Below are 18,613 nucleotides of genomic sequence, written 5' to 3'. Positions count from 1 at the left end.
ATGTTTATGGAAAGCAGTTTGGGCCAGGTGCGGTGGCTCATGCCTGTAATCCCAGCATTTTGGGAGGCCAAGGACAGCAGATCACTTGAGGTCAGGAGTTCAAGATCAGCCTGGCCACCATGGTGAAATCTTGTCTCTACTAAAAATACAAAAATTAGCTGGGCATGGTGGTGCACACCTGTAATTCCAGCTATTCAGGAGTCTGAGGCACAAGAATCACTTGAACCCAGGAGGTGGAGGTTGCAGTGAGCCACGATTGCATCACTGCACTCCAGCCTGGGAGACAGAGCAAGACTGTCTCCAAAAAAAAAAAAGAAAGAAAGCAGTTCCATCAGGAGGCCATTACGTTAAGCTGGTTCTGTTAGAGCAGGTAGTCAGGCAGACATGAGCAGGGCAGGAGAGGGCCCCCACCTCAGGAATGTCAGGCGACCATCAGGTGATGATCAGGTGGTTGTTACACTGTTCCTCTAAAATAATAATAATGGGTCGCAGCCAGTACCAGGGAAAGACAGTCTCCCAAAAGACAGGAAACACCAGAAGCAACTTTCTGATAAGATCTCCAAAGCTGGGCAAGTGGGCTCAAGCATGTGCACTGAGAAGCAAAATGACAGTTTAACCAATATGTGACCTTCCTCTAGGAACACCTGACTGATAAGGGAAAAATGTCTCAAGAAAGCAAGCACACAACTTCAGTAAACAAATGCACATGTGGCTCCTCCCAAGTGCTGACAGGCCACTGCACATGCAGACAGCCCATCCCAAGGAAAAAAATCCAAGGAGGAGAAATGGAAACCCCGGAACCATGCCGATGTATAAAACCCCAAGTCAAGGGCTGAACAGGGCACTTGGATCTCTCAAATGGTGCAGTGACTCGGATACCTTCCCTAGTGGTAAGACACCTCTACGCCTTGCCTTCTTCGGCTGGAGGCGTTCAACCCTCGTACCTGGTTTCCTTCTCCTCTTTCACTCTCCTGCTTACGAACCTACCCCCAGAACGATTCCTCTCAGCCACAGTGGCTCTGCTCCCCCTACCTGCTCTCTCTGCTCACCCTGAAGGATGGCTTGCAGGGGTGGGAAGGACCTTGGAGTCTGCACTGAGTAGACCTGAGACACTAATGACCCTCCCTGGACAGGAGGCTGATGAGAGTGGTAGGGCTAAAACCTACAACCATGTAGTATCTGGGGTTTCCTCTGCTTTTTCAACTAAAATCAGCTCTTTCCCAAAAACCCACCACCACCTATTCTCCTTTCTCTGTATGTATTCCAAAATGACCTTGCACACCCATTGGACCAACTGCCTTGGGGGTAAGTCTGTCTTTTCTCTGTTCTTACTTTGCACGCCCTGCAACTTTCTTCTCTGCCTTAAACACACACTCCCTATTTGTCATTCATGCACCCGCAGCTCTTGCTGTGTTAGCCTGGCAACCAAGAGATGGACTCCCTTACGGATGTCCCTTGATATTTATACTTGTTACCCTACCAGCTCAGATGACCTCCAACCCTTTCCCTGTCTGTTGGCTCACTGCCGGGACAGACACTAATCAGAACCTCAGCTCTGTCAGCTCCTTATGACTTACCATATGCTTTTCATCCCTGTTATGCTCCAGGGCCATGTTTCTCCCTGGCTTTTGAGTGGTTTGCTTGCTTGCATAGGACCTCACTCTGTAGCCCTTAAGGACCCCACCCACTCACTTTTTTTTCTGAGTTAGCACCCCTTTGTGGGGAAGGAAAATTCTCTGCCATTTGCAGGCCCTTATCCCAAACACCAAGTCCTCCAGAGGTTCCTCCTTTATATCAAGAGGGCAAATAAACGTTGCCCTCTCACATCCAAGGGCTGCTGTTTCTGCGAACATATGAAGGCTTTCCATGAGTATTCCTCTTGCTTCCTTCCTCCCGCTTCCTCCTGTAGCAGAGGGATTGTTCTACCTGTTTAAGCATGTGTTCTGCATGTTACCCTGGGAGGATGAAGAATCCCAAATACAAATTTTCCTCCATTCCTCTAATCACCTCCATTCCCTTCTCAATATGTATCAGGACCCTCAAAGTTATATTTGAAGGGAGAGAAGTCCAGCCCCCTTGCAGCAATTGGCAGAAAAACAGGTTTCTCGTCTTCTTAAAGAACATGGGAAATGGGAATCTGAGAAGAGATAATCATTTTGTTGCTAGAATGCTCTGAACAAGGGTCACTATAAGGTCATGGAGACAAGGATATAGGACGGCCCAAGGAGGCAGATGCCGGAGACCAAAGTACCCATAGAACAGAGATGAAGTCTAGCTCCAGGCTACAAACACAAAACAGATTACCACTGCAACACAGATGAAGGCTGGTCCAGAAATGGGATGGGATCGGGGTAGGGGTACCCAGTAAACACTGGTTCATTCCAGAACCCCTTGGATGAGTGGGAGGGCACCCTGTTCACTGTGGTCTGCCATAGGCACAGGATTAAGAGAACAAGGGGAGATGCCCTCTTCTCGCCTCTGTTCTTTCTTTACAAACAGGTAATTGTGCCTCCATAAAACAAGATGGGACCAAGGTTAGGGGTACCTGGTAAGCACTGGTTCATTCTGGAACCCCTAGAATGAATGGGGGACACTGCCATACGCAAAGGAAAAACGGATGAATGGGGTAATGCCCTACCCACTCTGGTCTGCTGTAAGTTCAGGAAAAAGACAGTAGGGAAATTGGAGGGGTTGCCTTCTTTTTCCCTTCTCTCCTCTGTTCTCTCTGTGGACGGGTAATCGAGTCTCCATACCACAGGACACACTACTCGGATACAACCTCAAGAACTGGGAAAAGTTTGACTCCCAAACCCTAAAAAGGAAAAGGCTAATATTTTTCTGTAATACAGCCTGGGTTGAATAAAAGCTCTAGGACCAGGAATTTTGGCCAGAAAACAGAAGCACAAATTTAAATATGATCCATCAACTAGATTTGTTTTGCTACCACCAGGGAAAACGGACAGAAATCCCCTATGTACTGGCCTTCATGGCCCTAAGAAACAACCCTCACCTTTGTTGGGCTTGTAAAATAGATCCATAGCCATAGTCATGCAGCCCCTTTCCATTGGTTCAGGAGGCCCCTCATCAGGTTTACCCAGAGCTCAAGCCCCACTGCCCCTTCTACCCAATTATATTGAAGTCTCCCAGAAGCCTTCTCCTCCCTACCCAGGGCCATCCTCTGGACACCACCTCCTTAAGTTATGCCCCATTCAGGAGGTTTAGTGGTCCCAGTGGACCCACTAGAGTCCAGACTCCATTCACTATGCAAGACCTGAGCCAAATTAAAATGGAACTAGGGAAGTTTATGGAGGACCCTGACAAATATATCAAAGTGTTTTATAAACTGGGCTTAACATCTGAACTCACCAGGAGGGACCTCAGTCATACTAGGGCAAACTCTGCCTAAGGGAGAATGTGACTCCATTATGGTGGCAGTCCGACAATCTGCAAACACAATGCACATGACTGACACTGGTGGCTACCCTGTGGGGGCCACCATAGTTCCCCAGGTTGACCCCAGTTGGGATTACGGTATCCAGCGGAGTATATGAGCAAGGAACCACATGTTCCTCTGTCTGATAGAAGGAATGAAAGCTAGCAGAGCAAAGCCTGTGAACTGTAATAAATTGGTCTTGACAGATCAAGGGCCTTACGAAAACCTCACCATTTTCTTAGACAGGCTAGAAGAGGCCCTAATGAAACATACTAACCTAGACCCAGACCCACTAGAAGGACAACTGTTCATAAAGGATCATTTCCCTAATTCAAACAACCCCAGATATTAGGAGGAAACACCAGAAACTAGCACTGGATCCCAGTACCCCTATGCCTGACATCTGCAAAGCAGGTTCCTTGGTCTTTTACAACCAGAACCAGGAGAAGTAGGAAAGGGCTCACGAAAAGGAGAGGCAAAAGGAAAAGCAACAGCTCCAACTACTGACTGCCCTGCAAACCCGCCAGCTACCTCTGGCAGGCCCCAGGCAGATCCCTTCACCCAAATGCTACTTCTGTGGGGAGCCAGGCCACACAAGAAAGCAGTGCCCAAACCAATGGGGACCCCCACCCCCAGCTCTCCATGCTCCAACTGCCACAAGCTTGGCCACTCGGAAACAGGACTACCCTGAAAGCTGAAAGGCCCTCAGGACATCCCAAATGGATGGCCTTCAGCTCCTTGAGCTGAAGGGGCCCTACGCTCCACTTGGCTCCTGGAGCAAATAACGCTATTGAAGGGACAGAGCCAAGGGCTGCCTTGGATGTGCCCAGTAGGACTGTAAGTTTTCTTTCGGACACGAGGGCTGCCTGCTCAATGCTTACCTCTTTTCCCAGGCAATTATCCTCCTGGGAGGATATGAAGTGCCCATAACCTGGAGGTTTACTCCTCCTCTGTGCTGCCTGTGGGGGAAAACCGTCTTTTCTCACTCATTTTTAGTGACGCCAGAATACCCTACATACCTTTTGGGTAGAGATATTTTGTTCAGACTAGGGGCTCAGTTAACCTTTCCTCCAGGGCCAACACCCCCTTTTTCAAATGCAATCTTATGCCTCAAGGAAACCATACACAAGGATGAACTGTTCACAGACCTTCCCATTTATCCAGAGGTCTGGGTCTCAGGAGTAACAGGAAAGGCCATAATGGCAATGCCTATAGTAATTCAGCCCAAGAATCCTTCTAGCTATCCTTGTAGAAGGCAGTTTCCTCTTCAGCTGGAGGCCAAAGAGGGATTTCAGCTCCTGACTGAAAAATTTCAAAAACATGGATTATTAATACCCTGTAACACCCCATCTTACCTGTTAAAAAGAGCAATGAAAAATACAGGCTAGTCCAGGACCTGCGAATCATAAATGAGGCAGTAGTCCCAATACACTCAATGATCCCCAACTCATACGTAATTCTTCCCATCCTCCAGATGCTCAGTGGTTTCCAGTCTTAGACCTTAAAGACTCTTTCTTTTGTATCTCCCCCTCGACCCATCCTCCCAATTTCTATTTGCATTTGAGTGGGAGAATGAAAAGGAAGGAGTCAACAGCTCACCTGCACAGTGCTTCCACAGGGTTTCAGAGACAGTCCCCATTGGTCTAGGCAAGCCCTGGCTAGAGATTTGCAGGACCTAAGTCTTGAGAGGAGAGAGTGTCTCTTACAATACATGGATGACCTGTTCATCTGCTCCCCAACAAGAGAACTGTGAATCCAACATCTAGTCCAAACACTAAACTGCCTTGCAAACAGAGAATACAACGTGTCTGAAAACAGACTCCTAAAGTACCAAGTCTTGTTGTTAGAAAACCCATCGGTAACAGCTGAGCAGTGTTCCACCCTTAACCCAGTTTCCTTACTGCCACTACCAGGAGACCATAACACCACATTTGTGTTGTGAGATACTTAACCAAATTTATGCCAGCCAGGAAGACTTAAAAGATCAGCTCCTAGATAATCCACATGACATACGGTTTTCAAGTGGGAATAGCTTTGTCAGGGATAGAACTAGATATGCAGAGTATGCTATAATGTCCCCTCAACAAATTATAGAGGCTAAAGCTCTGTCCCCGGGGACCTGTGTGCAACTAGCCAAACTCACTGCGCTGACCAAAGCCCTAAACTAGGGGAAAGAAAAAGAGTATATACAAATTCCAAATACACGTTTCTGGTGCTTCACACTCACACGGCTATCTGGAAGGAGAGGGTGTACCTAACACCTCCAGATACTCAAATTAAGTATGGGCCTCAAATCTTAGAGCCATTAGAGGCTGTTCATTTGCCCCAGGAAGTGGCAATAGTGCACAGTAAAGGACACCAAAGGGGCTCCGATGAAACTGCATGGGGAAATAGGTTAGCTGACTGAACAGCTAAAGAGACAGGCATCTCAAAAGATACCTTCATGGGGGCCTTGCTCATCTCTCCAATACACTAAGGAAGAAACAGATTGGGCCACCCAACATGGGTATTGAAAAGAAACCAATGGATGATATAGGTTGGGAGAACTTCTCTCTCTACCTAAAGCCTCCCAATGGAAATCATCAAGAGTTTACAGGACTCTCGCCACTTTAGAAAAGACAGTCTAGGGCAAATTTGTAAACCGGTGTTCAGTGGGGGAAGGAATAAATAAAACTATTCAACAGGTTTGTCAAGTCTGCACTTTGTGCACTATAAATAATCCCCAGATGGGGAAGCCCTCTCCATCAGTAAGTCCAATCCAAAGGAGAGGTACATACCCTGCAGAGGACTGGCAGATGGACTTCACTCAGCTCCCTGCATACCACAGGTTTAAGTACCTCTTGGTCTGTGCAGACACCTTCACAGGATGGGTAGAAGCCTGCCTCACAAGGACTGAAAAGGCACAGGAGGTAGCTAAATTCCTCCTAAAGGTACTCATTCCTCAGTTCAGGCAACCCAGGTCATTGCAGAATGACAATGGTCCATCCTTCATTTCCCAATTAACTCAACAGGTTAGTAGTGCCCTGGACATAAACTTTCACTCTGCCAGGAGACTGTAATCTTCAGGAAAAGTGGAAAGAAATAACCAAACCCTCAAACACATCCCCAACAAACTCTGCCAGGAAACAGAACAGCCATGGGTGTACCTCTTAGCTTTAGCCGTCCTTCTGATTTGTTGCCCCTAAGGCTCCCTTGCAATTAAGCTCCTTCAAGGCTTTATACGGTAGGCCATTCCTATATTCTGTCATTACTAGATGAAGAAACTGCCAAAATCACCCACTATGTTTCTTCTTTAACAGGCTTCTAACAGGCTCTCTGGGAATATGGTTTACAAGCAAACCCGAAATCTGAAGGGGAAAAATCCCCACCTCTATACCCTGTAGGCTCACAACTTCTCATTAACACCTGGAAGGATGGAACCCCAAATTCCCAACAAACTCCTATTTGAAAGGGCCCCTTCACCATTCTATTATCTACCCCTACAGCCATTACAGTACTGGAGACTGCCAGCTAGATCCATCACACCCAAGTGAAGCTGTGGAAAAGCCCTTAAACACCAGAGCCAGAACCAGCAACCTCAGCTCCGAAATACACTTGCAAGGCACTGGAAGATCTAAAATTCCTCTTTAAACAAAAAGATAAGTAATGCCCCGCCAACATCCTTTCACCCCAAACTAAGGTGATCCCAATACTAGAAATTTTATTGGCAATTGCTCTGATTGTTATCACTATTTTAACCCTAACTTGCACACCACCAGGAGTTCTATTGGCAGCTCGTTTTGTGACCAGTTTCTGTTAGGTCACCATGGGCCTGCTCCTGCTGGTTCTCATTCTCACGCCTTTACTAGCAGCCCACCGCCATCCTGATTTCCCGTTATTGGAAAAAGCTCAGCAACTGCTCCAAAGTACAGGATCCCCTTACTCTACCAACTGCTGGTTATGTACTAGCTCTTCCACTGAAACACCAGGGACAGCTTATCCAGCCTCGCCCAGAGAATGGACAAGCATAGAGGCGGAATTACATATTTCCTATCATTGGGACCCTAATCTGAAAGGATTGATGAGGCCTGCAAATAGCCTTCTTTCAACGGTAAAGCAAGATTTCCCTGATATCCGCCAGAAACCTCCTATTTTCGGACCCATCTTTACTAATATCAACTTAATGGGAATAGCCCCTATTTGTGTTACGGCCAAAAGGAAAAATGGAACAAATGTAGGCACTCTTCCAAGTACAGTCTGTAATGTTACTTTCACTGTAGATCCTAACCAACAGACTTATCAAACATACACCCACAAACAATTTCTCCATCAACCAAGATTCCCCAAACCTCCAAATATTACTTTTCCTCAGGGAACTTTGCTAGATAAATCCACCCGGTTTTGCCAGGGACGCCCAAGTTCATGCAGTACTCGAAATTTCTGGTTCCGGCCTGCTGATTATAACCAATGTCTGCAAATTTCCAACCTCAGCTCTACAGCGGAATGGGTTCTATTGGACCAAACTCGAAATTCTCTTTTTTGGGAAAATAAAACCAAGGGAGCTAACCAGAGCCAAACACCCTGCGTCCAAGTCTTAGCAGGCATGACTATAGCCACCAGCTACCTGGGCATATCAGCAGTCTCAGAATTTTTTGGAACCTCCCTCACCCCCTTATTTCATTTCCATATCTCTACATGCCTTAAAACTCAAGGAGCCTTTTATATTTGTGGCCAGTCGATTCACCAATGCCTCCCCAGTAACTGGACTGGAACTTGTACCATAGGCTATGTAACCCCAGACATCTTCATAGCCCCTGGCAATATCTCTCTTCCAATACCAATCTATGGGAATTCTCAGTTGCCCAGGGTGAGGAGGGCAATCCATTTCATTCCCCTTCTCGCAGGACTCGGCATTATAGCCGGTACGGGAACCGGAATTGCTGGAATAACAAAAGCTTCCCTCACCTATAGCCAGCTCTCAAAGGAAATAGCCAAAAACATCGACACCATGGCTAAAGCCTTAACGACCGTGCAAGAACAAATCGACTCTTTAGCAGCCGTAGTCCTTCAGAATCGTCGAGGACTAGACATGTTAACGGCAGCACAGGGAGGAATTTGTTTGGCCTTAGATGAAAAATGTTGCTTTTGGGTAAATCAATCAGGAAAAGTACAAGACAACATCAGACAACTCCTAAATCAAGCCTCCAGTTTACGGGAACGAGCCACTCAGGGTTGGTTAAATTGGGAAGGAACTTGGAAATGGTTCTCTTGGGTTCTTCCCTTTACAGGCCCACTTGTTAGTCTCCTACTTTTGCTCCTTTTTGGTCCATGTCTCCTAAATCTAATAACCCAATTTGTCCTCTCTCGCCTTCAGGCCATAAAGCTCCAGACGAATCTCAGTGCAGGATGCCGTCCTCACAATATTCAAGAGTCACCCTTCTAAGGAGGACCCCTAGACTGCTCGCTAGTTGGACACGACAGAGGCGAAATCCTGCCCCGTCTCCCGTGGACCTGGCTGGATATGGCTTTTGCCAATCCACAGAGCCATCCTGCCCTGACAGCTAGCAAGAGGCCAAGACCCACAGAACAACCACTACAGCCCCTCTGTCAGCAGGAAGCAGTTAAAGAAGACTGACCTTCGTCCATTTTCCCAAATAATTGGGTCTTGGACTCTTGAGGGGGGGAAATGTTGGAGCAGGTAGCTAGTCAGACATGAGCAGGGCAGGGGAGGGCCCCCTCACCAGGAATGTCAGGCGACCATCAGGTGATGGTCAGGCAGTTGTTAAGCTGCGTCTCTAACATAATAATGGGTGGCAGCTAGCGCCAGGGAAAGATGGCCTCCCAATAGACAGGAAACACCTGAAGCTGGTGATCAGCCGCTTCCTAATAAGATCTCAGGAGTTGGGCACACAGGCTCAAGCATGCACCCTAAGAGGCAAAATAGTGGCATTTAACTCATATATGACCTTCCTTTAGGAAGGCTTGACTGGTAAGGGAAAAACTCCTCCAGTGAACACATGCACAACTTCAGTAAAAACACTGCACATGCATCCTCTCCCAAGTGCTGGCAGGCCACTGTGCATGCAGACAGCCCGCCCCAAAGAAAAATCAGAGGAGGAGAAATGGAAACCCCGGAACCATGCCAATGTATAAAACCCCAAGTCAAGGGCCTAGCAAGGCAATTGGATCTCTCAAGTCGCCCACTTGGCTCTCTTCAAGTGCACTTTGCTTCCTTTTGTTCTTGCTCTAAAACTTTTACTCCTGCTCTAAAACTTGCCTCGGACTGTCATGCTACCTTAAGCCTCCCCGGCCAAATTCTCTCCTCTCCTCCAGGGCGCAAGGATGGAGTTTGCTGCAGACCCATCGGATTTGTTGCTGGTAACAGTTCCACCATTTAGGTTCCAGCACCAAGCAAACTAACACCCAACTCAGTGTAAACAGCCAAACAAAACTTAAGCTTACCCAATTAGAAACCACCATCTAACCTCTAACTAGGTCCTTTCAACTTTAACCAAGCATTTTCTTTGTCTTGCTTCTGTGGGCACCTTATAAAATTTTCCCCCTTGTACTTCTGTAGTAGAGACCCAGTTGCTTGCAGTTTGGCCCTGCCTGTTCATAAATCACCCTTGCTCAAATAAACTCTCTAAAATGCTAATGTGCCTAAGTTGATTTCTTAACACATCTTTGCAGATTGCAGGAAAACCAATGAACTAGACAACCTACAAAATTTGTTCACTTTTCTGTAATCAACACATTTTACCTCAGTCTACTATCTTTGAAATGTGTACATTATCCCAAGTAAAACTGTATTAATCTAAGGATAGTTTAAATTTCTAAAACCAAATTTAATCTTTAAAAATTGATTTTTCAAAAGTCAGTTAATTCATATATATCCACCTGTACTGAACCCATCCTCACAGGGTTAATGAGAATTCTGGACAGAAACATAGTTATAATTAAGCATTAATCAAGCTGCATTTTGACCCATTTTCTTGTAAACAAAAGTCACAATACACTAGATACTGTCCATTTACATCTCCATGGTTCCTAAAAATAAGATTTTTGAGTTAGAATCATAAGGTTTTTTAAGAATTGCTAAAGATGAGGCCAGGCGCGGTGGCTCACGCCTGTAACCCCAGCACTTTGGGAGGCCGAGGTGGGCGGACCACCAGATCAGGAGTTTAAGACCAGCCTGGCCAACATAGTGAAACCCCATCTCTACTAAAAATACAAAAAATTAGCAGGGTGTGGTGGCGCATGCCTGTAATACAGCTACTTGGGTGGCTGAGGCAGGAGAATCACTTGAACCTAGGAGGGGGAGGTTGCAGTGAGCGGCGGTTGTGCCACTCCACTCCAGCCTGGGCGACAGATGAGACTCTGTCTCAAAAAAAAAAAAAAAAAAAGAATTGCTTTAAGATGTTTTTCAGGTTCTGGAATTACAGTAAAACAGCCGTCACCAGTTTAAGACCAGTTTAAAGACACCCTACAGAGGAATCAAATCAGCATGAGAATAGTGTCTTCATCTCCCTGTCCCATGGTTTCACCCCTGTACTCTTCGACCAATCAATCGGCCCCCTCCAAAACCCTTAAACCCTAGACCCAAACCCCTCCAAGATGGATTTGGGGTTTCCTTCTATCTCCTCCTTCGGAAGCCCTACCATAAAACCTCTTCACTGCAACCTGGTATTGCGAGAAACAGCTCTATTACAGTTATAGTACTTCAATGTAAGATAAATAAGCAGAAACAAAGTCGAACCTCAGTATTCCTGAATTATTTGTGAATTTATCTACTTGCTGAAATAAGAGAGGTTGAGTGCACTGCTCAAGCCACACAGCTAGTAAGCGGCAATGCTAGCTGTGTGACTTGATCACACAGTCACAGATCAGCCCAGGTCCAATGCTGATCACAGAACCACCAAGTTCTGAAATTAAAAACTGGACAGCTAAAATTAAAAATTCAATTTAAGAGACAGAAGATAAAGCCCCAAACATCCTCCAGAAGAAAGGGGGAGGAAGGAATTAGGAGATAAAAAGACAAAATTAAAGAATCAACCCAAGAGGTCCAGCATACAACTACCAGAAGTTTCAGAGGGAACAGAAAAAAAAAAAAAAAAAAGAAAATGGAGAGGAGGAAATTGATCACAAATCTAGCAGAAAATTTCTCCACAAATGAGGAAAAAATCTGAACTGAAGGGACCTAGAAAAATGAAAGAGAAACACACAAAGGTACATCATTATGACATTTCAGTATACAATGACAAAAAGGCTATCCAAAAAGCATCTTGAAAGAGAAACCAAGTCATGTATAATGACAAGGAAACGGAAGGCATTAAATTTTTCAATACCAGACCTAGAAGCAAGAAATCAATGGGGTAACCACTTTTAAATTTTGGGTGAAAATCATCTGTAACCCCAAAATCTATTCAAATTATCAATCAAGTATAAAGGTAGAATATAAATAAATAGAGACATTTTCAGGTATGCATTAGCTCAAAAAATTATTTTTCATGCATCCTTTCCTAGAAAGCTACTAGAAAATGTGCTCCAACAAAAAAAGAATGGAAACTGAAAAAGATAATGACATGAGATCCAGAAAACAGGGTACAGAACAGGATAATAGAGAAAGTACAACTTTCTGCAGAATGACAGCTGTTGAGAAAGAAGGAAGGTTCTGGATCTGGGTGGGGGAAGGAGGGGAAAAGCAATCCATTTGAACATGTGGGAAATACTACTGATGAGTGTAAGAGATTGTTGAACATCTGGTAGGGGGCACATAACAATGTACCAAAGTAGGCCAGGCACCATGGCTCATGCCTGTAATCCCAGTACTTTGGGAGGCCGAGGCGGGTGGATCATGAGGTCAGGAGATCGAGACCATCCTGGCTAACATGGTGAAACCTCGTCTCCACTAAAAATACAAAAAGTTAGCCGGGCATGGCGGCAGGCACCTGTAGTCCCAGCTACTCGGGAGGCTGAGGCAGGAGAATCACTTGAACCCAGGAGGTGGAAGTTGCAGTGAGCCAAGATCGCGCCACTGGACTCCGGCCTGGGCAACAGAGTGAGACTTCCTCTCAAAAAAAAAACAAAAACAAAAACAAAAAAACAATGTACCAAAGTAATACTAGGTAAGCTAAAAAGACAATTATGTATTAACTTCAAAAAAATGAAGAACCATGTAAAAATGAAAGTGTGGTCATATTACACTATTTAACCAGCAGAGAATAATGTTTACAGAGTCAAAATATAAATCCACACTATTAAGTCAGCTAAATGTATCATCAATGGCAAGCAGAGAAAGAAATGGATGGAGCATCTACCATGGTTAATAATGTCTAAAAATATATAGTGGCTATTTAGGTCTCTAAAGCTTATGATGCTTCTCTACCTCTACCCTCACCACTAGAAGAATTGGAGTAACAGAATTGAAATAAACTCTTATCTGTTGTATTGAGATCTCCATTGGGCATATCAGATATTTTATTTGTAGGAGCTTGGGTATTCTGCAGCATTCATCTATTCATTTATTGAACAAATGTTTATTGAGTGTCTACGATGTTCCAGACACTTCTTTAGGTGTCAGGGATATGGTAGTGAAGAAAACAAAATGCCTGCCCTCATTGGGCCTTACCCTCTAGTGTGGGAGACAGATGATGGATGAGTAAAACATGTAATATGGGCCAGGAGCGGTGGCTCACGCCTGTAATCCCAGCACTTTGGGAGGCCGAGGTGGGTGGATCACGAGGTCAGGAGATTGAGACCATGCTGGCCAACATGGTGAAACCCCATCGCTACTAAAAATAGAAAAATTAGTGGGGTGTGGTGGCGGGCGCCTATTATCCCAGCTACTTGGGAGGCTGAGGCAGAAAAATCTCTTGAACCCAGGAGGCGGAGGTTGCAGTGAGCCGAGATCGCGCCACTGTACTCCAGCCTGGCGACAGAGCTAGACTCCATCTCAAAAAAAAAAGTCTGATGCATTGAGCCTGGGGCTCAGGAGAGACATAAGAGTTAGAGAAACAAATTTTTGAGTCATTAGCTACAGCAGACATTTAAATCTCTAGGACTGGATAGGAGACCTTGGGGAGTAAAAGAAAAGAGAAATATATTTGCAGTATATTATAAAACATAATAGAAAAAAATAGAATCCTCTCAAAGAGTAAGGGCAAGTACTAGTCCATAAACATTTTATTTCAGAAATCGATGAAAAGTAAATAGATGTATTAATGGACTAACACATGTAATCTGTATACTTATGAACATATTAGGAATAATCTATTTTCTATTGTAGGTTGTGGTCAAAAAAAAGAAAATTCTAGGGGATGAGAAGAAGCTAAGAAAAAATAATAGCCGCTGTGGTAGGAAGAACATCATGGAAATACAGTATATAAAAGCCAAAGAAATGTTGAATGGACCGGGCATGGTGGCTCATGCCTGTAGTCCCAGCACCCTGGGAGCCCGGGGCAGGTGGATCACCTGAAGTCAGGAGTTCAAGACAAGCCTGGCCAACATGATGAAACCCCGTCTCTACTAAAAATACAAAAAATTAGCTGGGCATGGTGGCTGACACCTGTGATCTCAGCTACTCAGGAGGCTGAGGCAGGAGAATCACTGAAATCCAGGAGCAGAAGTTGCAGTAAGCCAAGACTGCACCACTGTACTCCAGCCTGGGCAACAAGAGCAAAACTGTGTCTCAAAAAAAGTAAATAAAAGAAATGTTAAATGTTTCTAGCAGACACTGCTTAACTGTAAGGAATGAATACGACAATTGAAGCTCAATTAGGACAGAGAAGCAACCACCACAGGCTGGGTAATACGGAGGCCATCCGTTACTGACTTTGACAACGGCAGCGTCACTGAATAGTGGGGGCAGAAAACACCTGGGAATGAATGAGAGGTGAGAAAGCAGAGACAACCAATGTAGACGGAGGGGAAACCTCCCTAGGAATCTGAACTTTGGACATAAGAATTCACTAGGTGAAGGAGTCTGCCAGAGCTCTAGAGAAAACTACATAAATTCCTGGGGACAGATCTCTGTCATGGATTTTGTGTTCCCAGTTCCTGGTAGACACTCAATATTCAGTTTGTTGAACTGAATGAAATAGAAAACAGGAGACCCAGCCCAAAGAGCAGAGCCTCTTAATCTGAACTCCATGTTTATATTCAAGGAAGAGGAGTCCATGAAATCTCAGAAATTGGGTCAGGGGGCAGCGAGCAGGGAGCAGATAAGTTATGTGGGTGAATTTTCCTTTTTTTAAAAAAAAGAAAGGTTCACAGCATTTACCAGACTCTCAAAAGGGCTTGTGACCGCTAGAAGGGTTAAAAACAATTGTTTTATGGGCATACAGCTACTCCTTAGCTTTCAGCCAGTGCTAAAGACATGCTGCTTGTTATAGAGTGAACTGTGCGCCATCCAAATTCATATGTTGAAATCCTAACGCCTAATGTGACTGTACTGTATTTGGAGATAAGGTTTTTTTTTTGAAATGGAGTTTCACTCTTGTCGTCCAGGCTGGAGTGCTATGGTGCGATGTCGGCTCACAGCAACCTCCGCCTACTGGGTTCAAGCAGTTCTGCTTCAGCCTCCTGAGCAGCTGGGATTACAAGCATGCGCCATCATGCCCGGCAAATTTTTGGTATTCTTTTTTTTTTTTTTTTAGCAGAGACGGGGATTCGCCATGTTGGCCAGGCTGGTCTTGAACTCCTGACCTCAGGTGATCTGCCTGCCTCTGCCTTCCAAAGGGCTGGGATTACAGGCGTGAGCCGCCATGCCCGGCCTGGAGATAAAGGTTTTTAAAGAGGTAATTAAGCTTAAATAAAGTCATAGGGTGAGGGGCCATAATCCAGTGACTGATGTCCTTATAAAGAGATTAGAACACACAAAGGAGAGACTATGTGAAGACACAAGGAGAAGACCACCATCTACAAGCCAAGGGGAGAAGCCTCAGGAGAAAATCAACCCTGCTGATCTCTGACTTTTAGCTTCCAGGGCTGTAAAAAAATAAATGCGTTTGGCTGGGCATGGGTGGCTCATGCCTGTAATCCCAGCACTTTGGGAGGTCGAGGTGGGCAGATCACCTGAGGTCGGGAGCTCGAGACCAGTCTGACCAACATGGAGAAACCGCATCTCTACTAAAAATACAAAATTAGCCAGGCACTGGGGCTGGGCACAGTGGCTCATGCCTGTAATCCCAGCACTTTGGGAAGCCGAGGTGGGTGGATCACCTGAGGTTGGGAGTTTGAGACCAACCTGGCCAACATGGAGAAACCCCATCTCTATTAAAAACAGAAAATTAGCCAGGCATGGTGGCGCATGCCTGTGATCCCAGCTACTTGGGAGGCTGAGGCAGAATTGTTTGAACCCGGGTGGCAGAGGTTGCAGTGAGTCGAGATCACGCCATTGCACTCCAGCCTGGGCAACAAGAGTGAAACTCCGTCTCAAAAAAAAAAAAAAAAAAAAAAAAAAGGAAAAAAAAAAAAAGAAAGAAAAGAAATGAGTTGTTAAGCCACCCACCAGTCTCTGGTATTTTATCATGGCAGCCCTGGCAAACTAATATCGCACTCTAACTTCTCTCTCAAGTCTGGTCTGATCCTTGCCTCCTCTCCCCAAGTTCCCGACCCATTCTAGTCAAAAGATGAGGCTACTCCATCATCAGTTCTCCCAACAACAACAACAAAAGTATTGATTACTTCATCATAGAGCTTTCAGTTCCTGACTATTCCAAAAACTAAGGTGTCCTAGCACAGGGGTCCCCAACCCTAGCACACAGATCCCAACCCTAGCACACAGATCCCTCGTCCCTGCAGGAGGCAAGCATTACCATCTGAGCTCCGCCTCCTGTCTGATCAGCGGCATATCAGATTCTCATAGGAGCACAAACCCTATTGTGAACTGCGCATAGGAGGGATCTAGGTTGCTCGTTCCTTATGAGAATCTAACTAATGCCTGATGATCTGAAGTGGAATAATTTTATCCCAAAACCATCCCTGCTCCGTCTGTGGAAAAATTGTTCTCCACAAAACAAGTCCCTGGTGCCAAAAAGGTTGGGGACTGCTGTCCTAGCACACCTCATCTCTCTTATTCCTGAATGTTTCTGAAACTAAAAGCACTTTTAGAAAAATGTGTATAATTAAACCATCAAATAGCTGTTTAGAGATGAGAGAGCAATTTGGAATTCTGAAGCTACAAAGGTAAATTTGGCAAATATCTTAGCCAAGGTATGGTAGGGTCTACGTGTCACATTCATTCCCATGTCCAGGTAGCTTGTATTTTCAAACTAGAAAGGGTAATAAATGCTTTCCCTGCTTCCCCACATCCAAACATATCACAAGGATTTTGTTTTCCTTACTTCAAGAACCTTAAACATCTACAATTAGTTAAATATTCTAATAGTCTTCTGCTTGTTGATATCACAAGCAGAAAATTAAGAAAGGTTATTCAATTGCTTTATCTCATCAGAAAAGAAAGGCTGTAAATTAGAAGCTTTAATCTGGTGTTACAGTAAAGCACAACAAATTTTAAACATACATACAAGGCCGGACGCAGTGACTCACGCCTGTAACCCCAGCACTTTGGGAGACCAAGGCGGGTGGATCACGTGAGGTCAGGAGTTCAAGACCAGCCTGACCAACACGGTTAAACCCCATCTCTACTAAGAATACAAAAATTAGCTGGGCATGGTGGCGGGCGCCTGTAATCCCGGCTACAGCTACTCGAGAGTCTGAGGCAGGAGAATCACTTAAACCCAGAAGGCAGAGGTTTCAGTGGGCCAAGATCAGGCCATTGCATTGCACTCCTGCCTGGGCAACAAGAGCGAGAGTCCATCTCAAAAAATAAAATAAATACACAAGTTTATAAATACATATACATGCATATGCACGAGTGCACACATATATTCCACAGCGTCACTAAGTATTAATTTGTACATTTATCGTGTAATGAACAAGCCCTATAGTATCTGCATGAATTCTGACCCATTATTACATCAACCTGAACCCATACTTCAGTCTTATAAATATGTGTAAACTGACTGACACGTGTTCTACATACTTTTTAGATTTTAACAATTGCTTAGCCACTTTGCTAAGAGACCTGTGGTTATCAGCTACTATATATGTACAAAGAAATCAAAAAGATCTAAAATTGGGCTACCATTATCTTAAGAAAAAATTTGAACGTCCTCTCATTTCAAGAAGGAAAATACGCACAGCATTCAAAATAGCACCATTATTATAGAACTGAGAGTTAGGTTACCTGACCCTGCAAGTTTTATATACCCGGTGTTTTTAAGCTCTGCCTGGTCTCCACATCTCTGCTTGGAATTGAGTTTAAGGCTGAACTCTTAAGTAAACAATTTCACGCGTGTTGAAAACCCAACCCTAGCCCACTCGCTGATGAAACGAAGGTGACACCTCTCATTATTAAGGTCAGAATCTGTGCACATGAAAAAGGACCAACCAATCACTTCACCTTCGAATGCAGGCCAAGGTTACAATCTGGGCAGCCTGTGGTGAGAATGAAAGAGCAGACACTGCCGGTGAAGCAAGACTGAGTTTCACTCAGAGGCAGGAAGCCCTGGAGCCTGTCCTTTCCCTCCCCAGGATGCCCGAGGGCCGGCCATGAGTAAAGGGCCCACCTCTGCGCTCAGCCCTAGAGGCTAAGGGACAACAGTTGATTTTAAGACACTTGTCCGTCCACGCCCTTTTGTTTTTTTTCAAAAAAAAAAAACAGCAGATCAGCGACCCGGCTTGTGGAACTGCCCCGCGGCCGCCGCCCCCACTCACCGCACACCATCAGCAGCAGGACGATCAGCAGCGTGGCCACGAACACAAGCAGAGTCAGCCCGACGCTGTGCCACATCTTGGGGGCAGAAGGGCAGTCGGCTCGGGGCGGCTGGCGCGGACGGCGGTGAGCGCGGGCGGCGGCGCGTCCTGCGCTTCAGCGGCGGGCGCCAGGCGCGGCTGGGCGCCGAGGCGGCATGGGCGGCTGGCGCCCCCTCGGCAGCGCCCCCAGGGGGTGGGGCGGCGCAAAGGCGGGCACTGTGGGACGGACGGACCGCCCGCCCGCCCGCCCGCCCGATCCCTTTCCCGCCCGGGTGGCCAGAGCGCGGGAGGCAGGCGGGCCTCAGGGAGCCTCTAGTCCCTCATCGCCCCGGGGAGCCGAGGCCGCGGCACCCAGAGACCCCAGCGGTCGGATGCGCTCCCATG

The 18,613-nt window shown here is 45.8% G+C and overlaps 2 protein-coding genes across 2 annotated transcripts in view; one reads left to right on the top strand and one right to left on the bottom strand.

The window, feature by feature from the left end:
* The window catches only part of SMIM13 (small integral membrane protein 13), a 44,161-nt gene extending 25,841 nt beyond the window's left edge, over window positions 1-18,320 (bottom strand). The window contains exon 1 of the mRNA XM_003776746.5: window positions 18,191-18,320. Within this exon, the coding sequence (XP_003776794.2) occupies window positions 18,191-18,266 (76 nt within the window). The 5' untranslated portion in view covers window positions 18,267-18,320. The remainder of the gene's footprint in view (window positions 1-18,190) is intronic.
* On the top strand, window positions 728-10,067 carry ERVFRD-1 (endogenous retrovirus group FRD member 1, envelope). The gene is given in 2 exon segments (NM_001305074.2): window positions 728-890; window positions 6,919-10,067. A coding segment is annotated over 1 exon segment (1,617 nt). The 5' UTR covers window positions 728-890; window positions 6,919-7,238; the 3' UTR covers window positions 8,856-10,067.
* Window positions 18,321-18,613: the final 293 nt, after the last annotated feature.

Source organism: Pongo abelii, chromosome 5 (assembly GCF_028885655.2).
Source record: "Pongo abelii isolate AG06213 chromosome 5, NHGRI_mPonAbe1-v2.0_pri, whole genome shotgun sequence".
Classification (NCBI taxonomy): Eukaryota; Metazoa; Chordata; class Mammalia; order Primates; family Hominidae; genus Pongo; species Pongo abelii.
The sequence above is the reverse complement of the archived record's forward strand: the minus strand, read 5'-3'. Positions and strand labels throughout refer to the sequence as shown.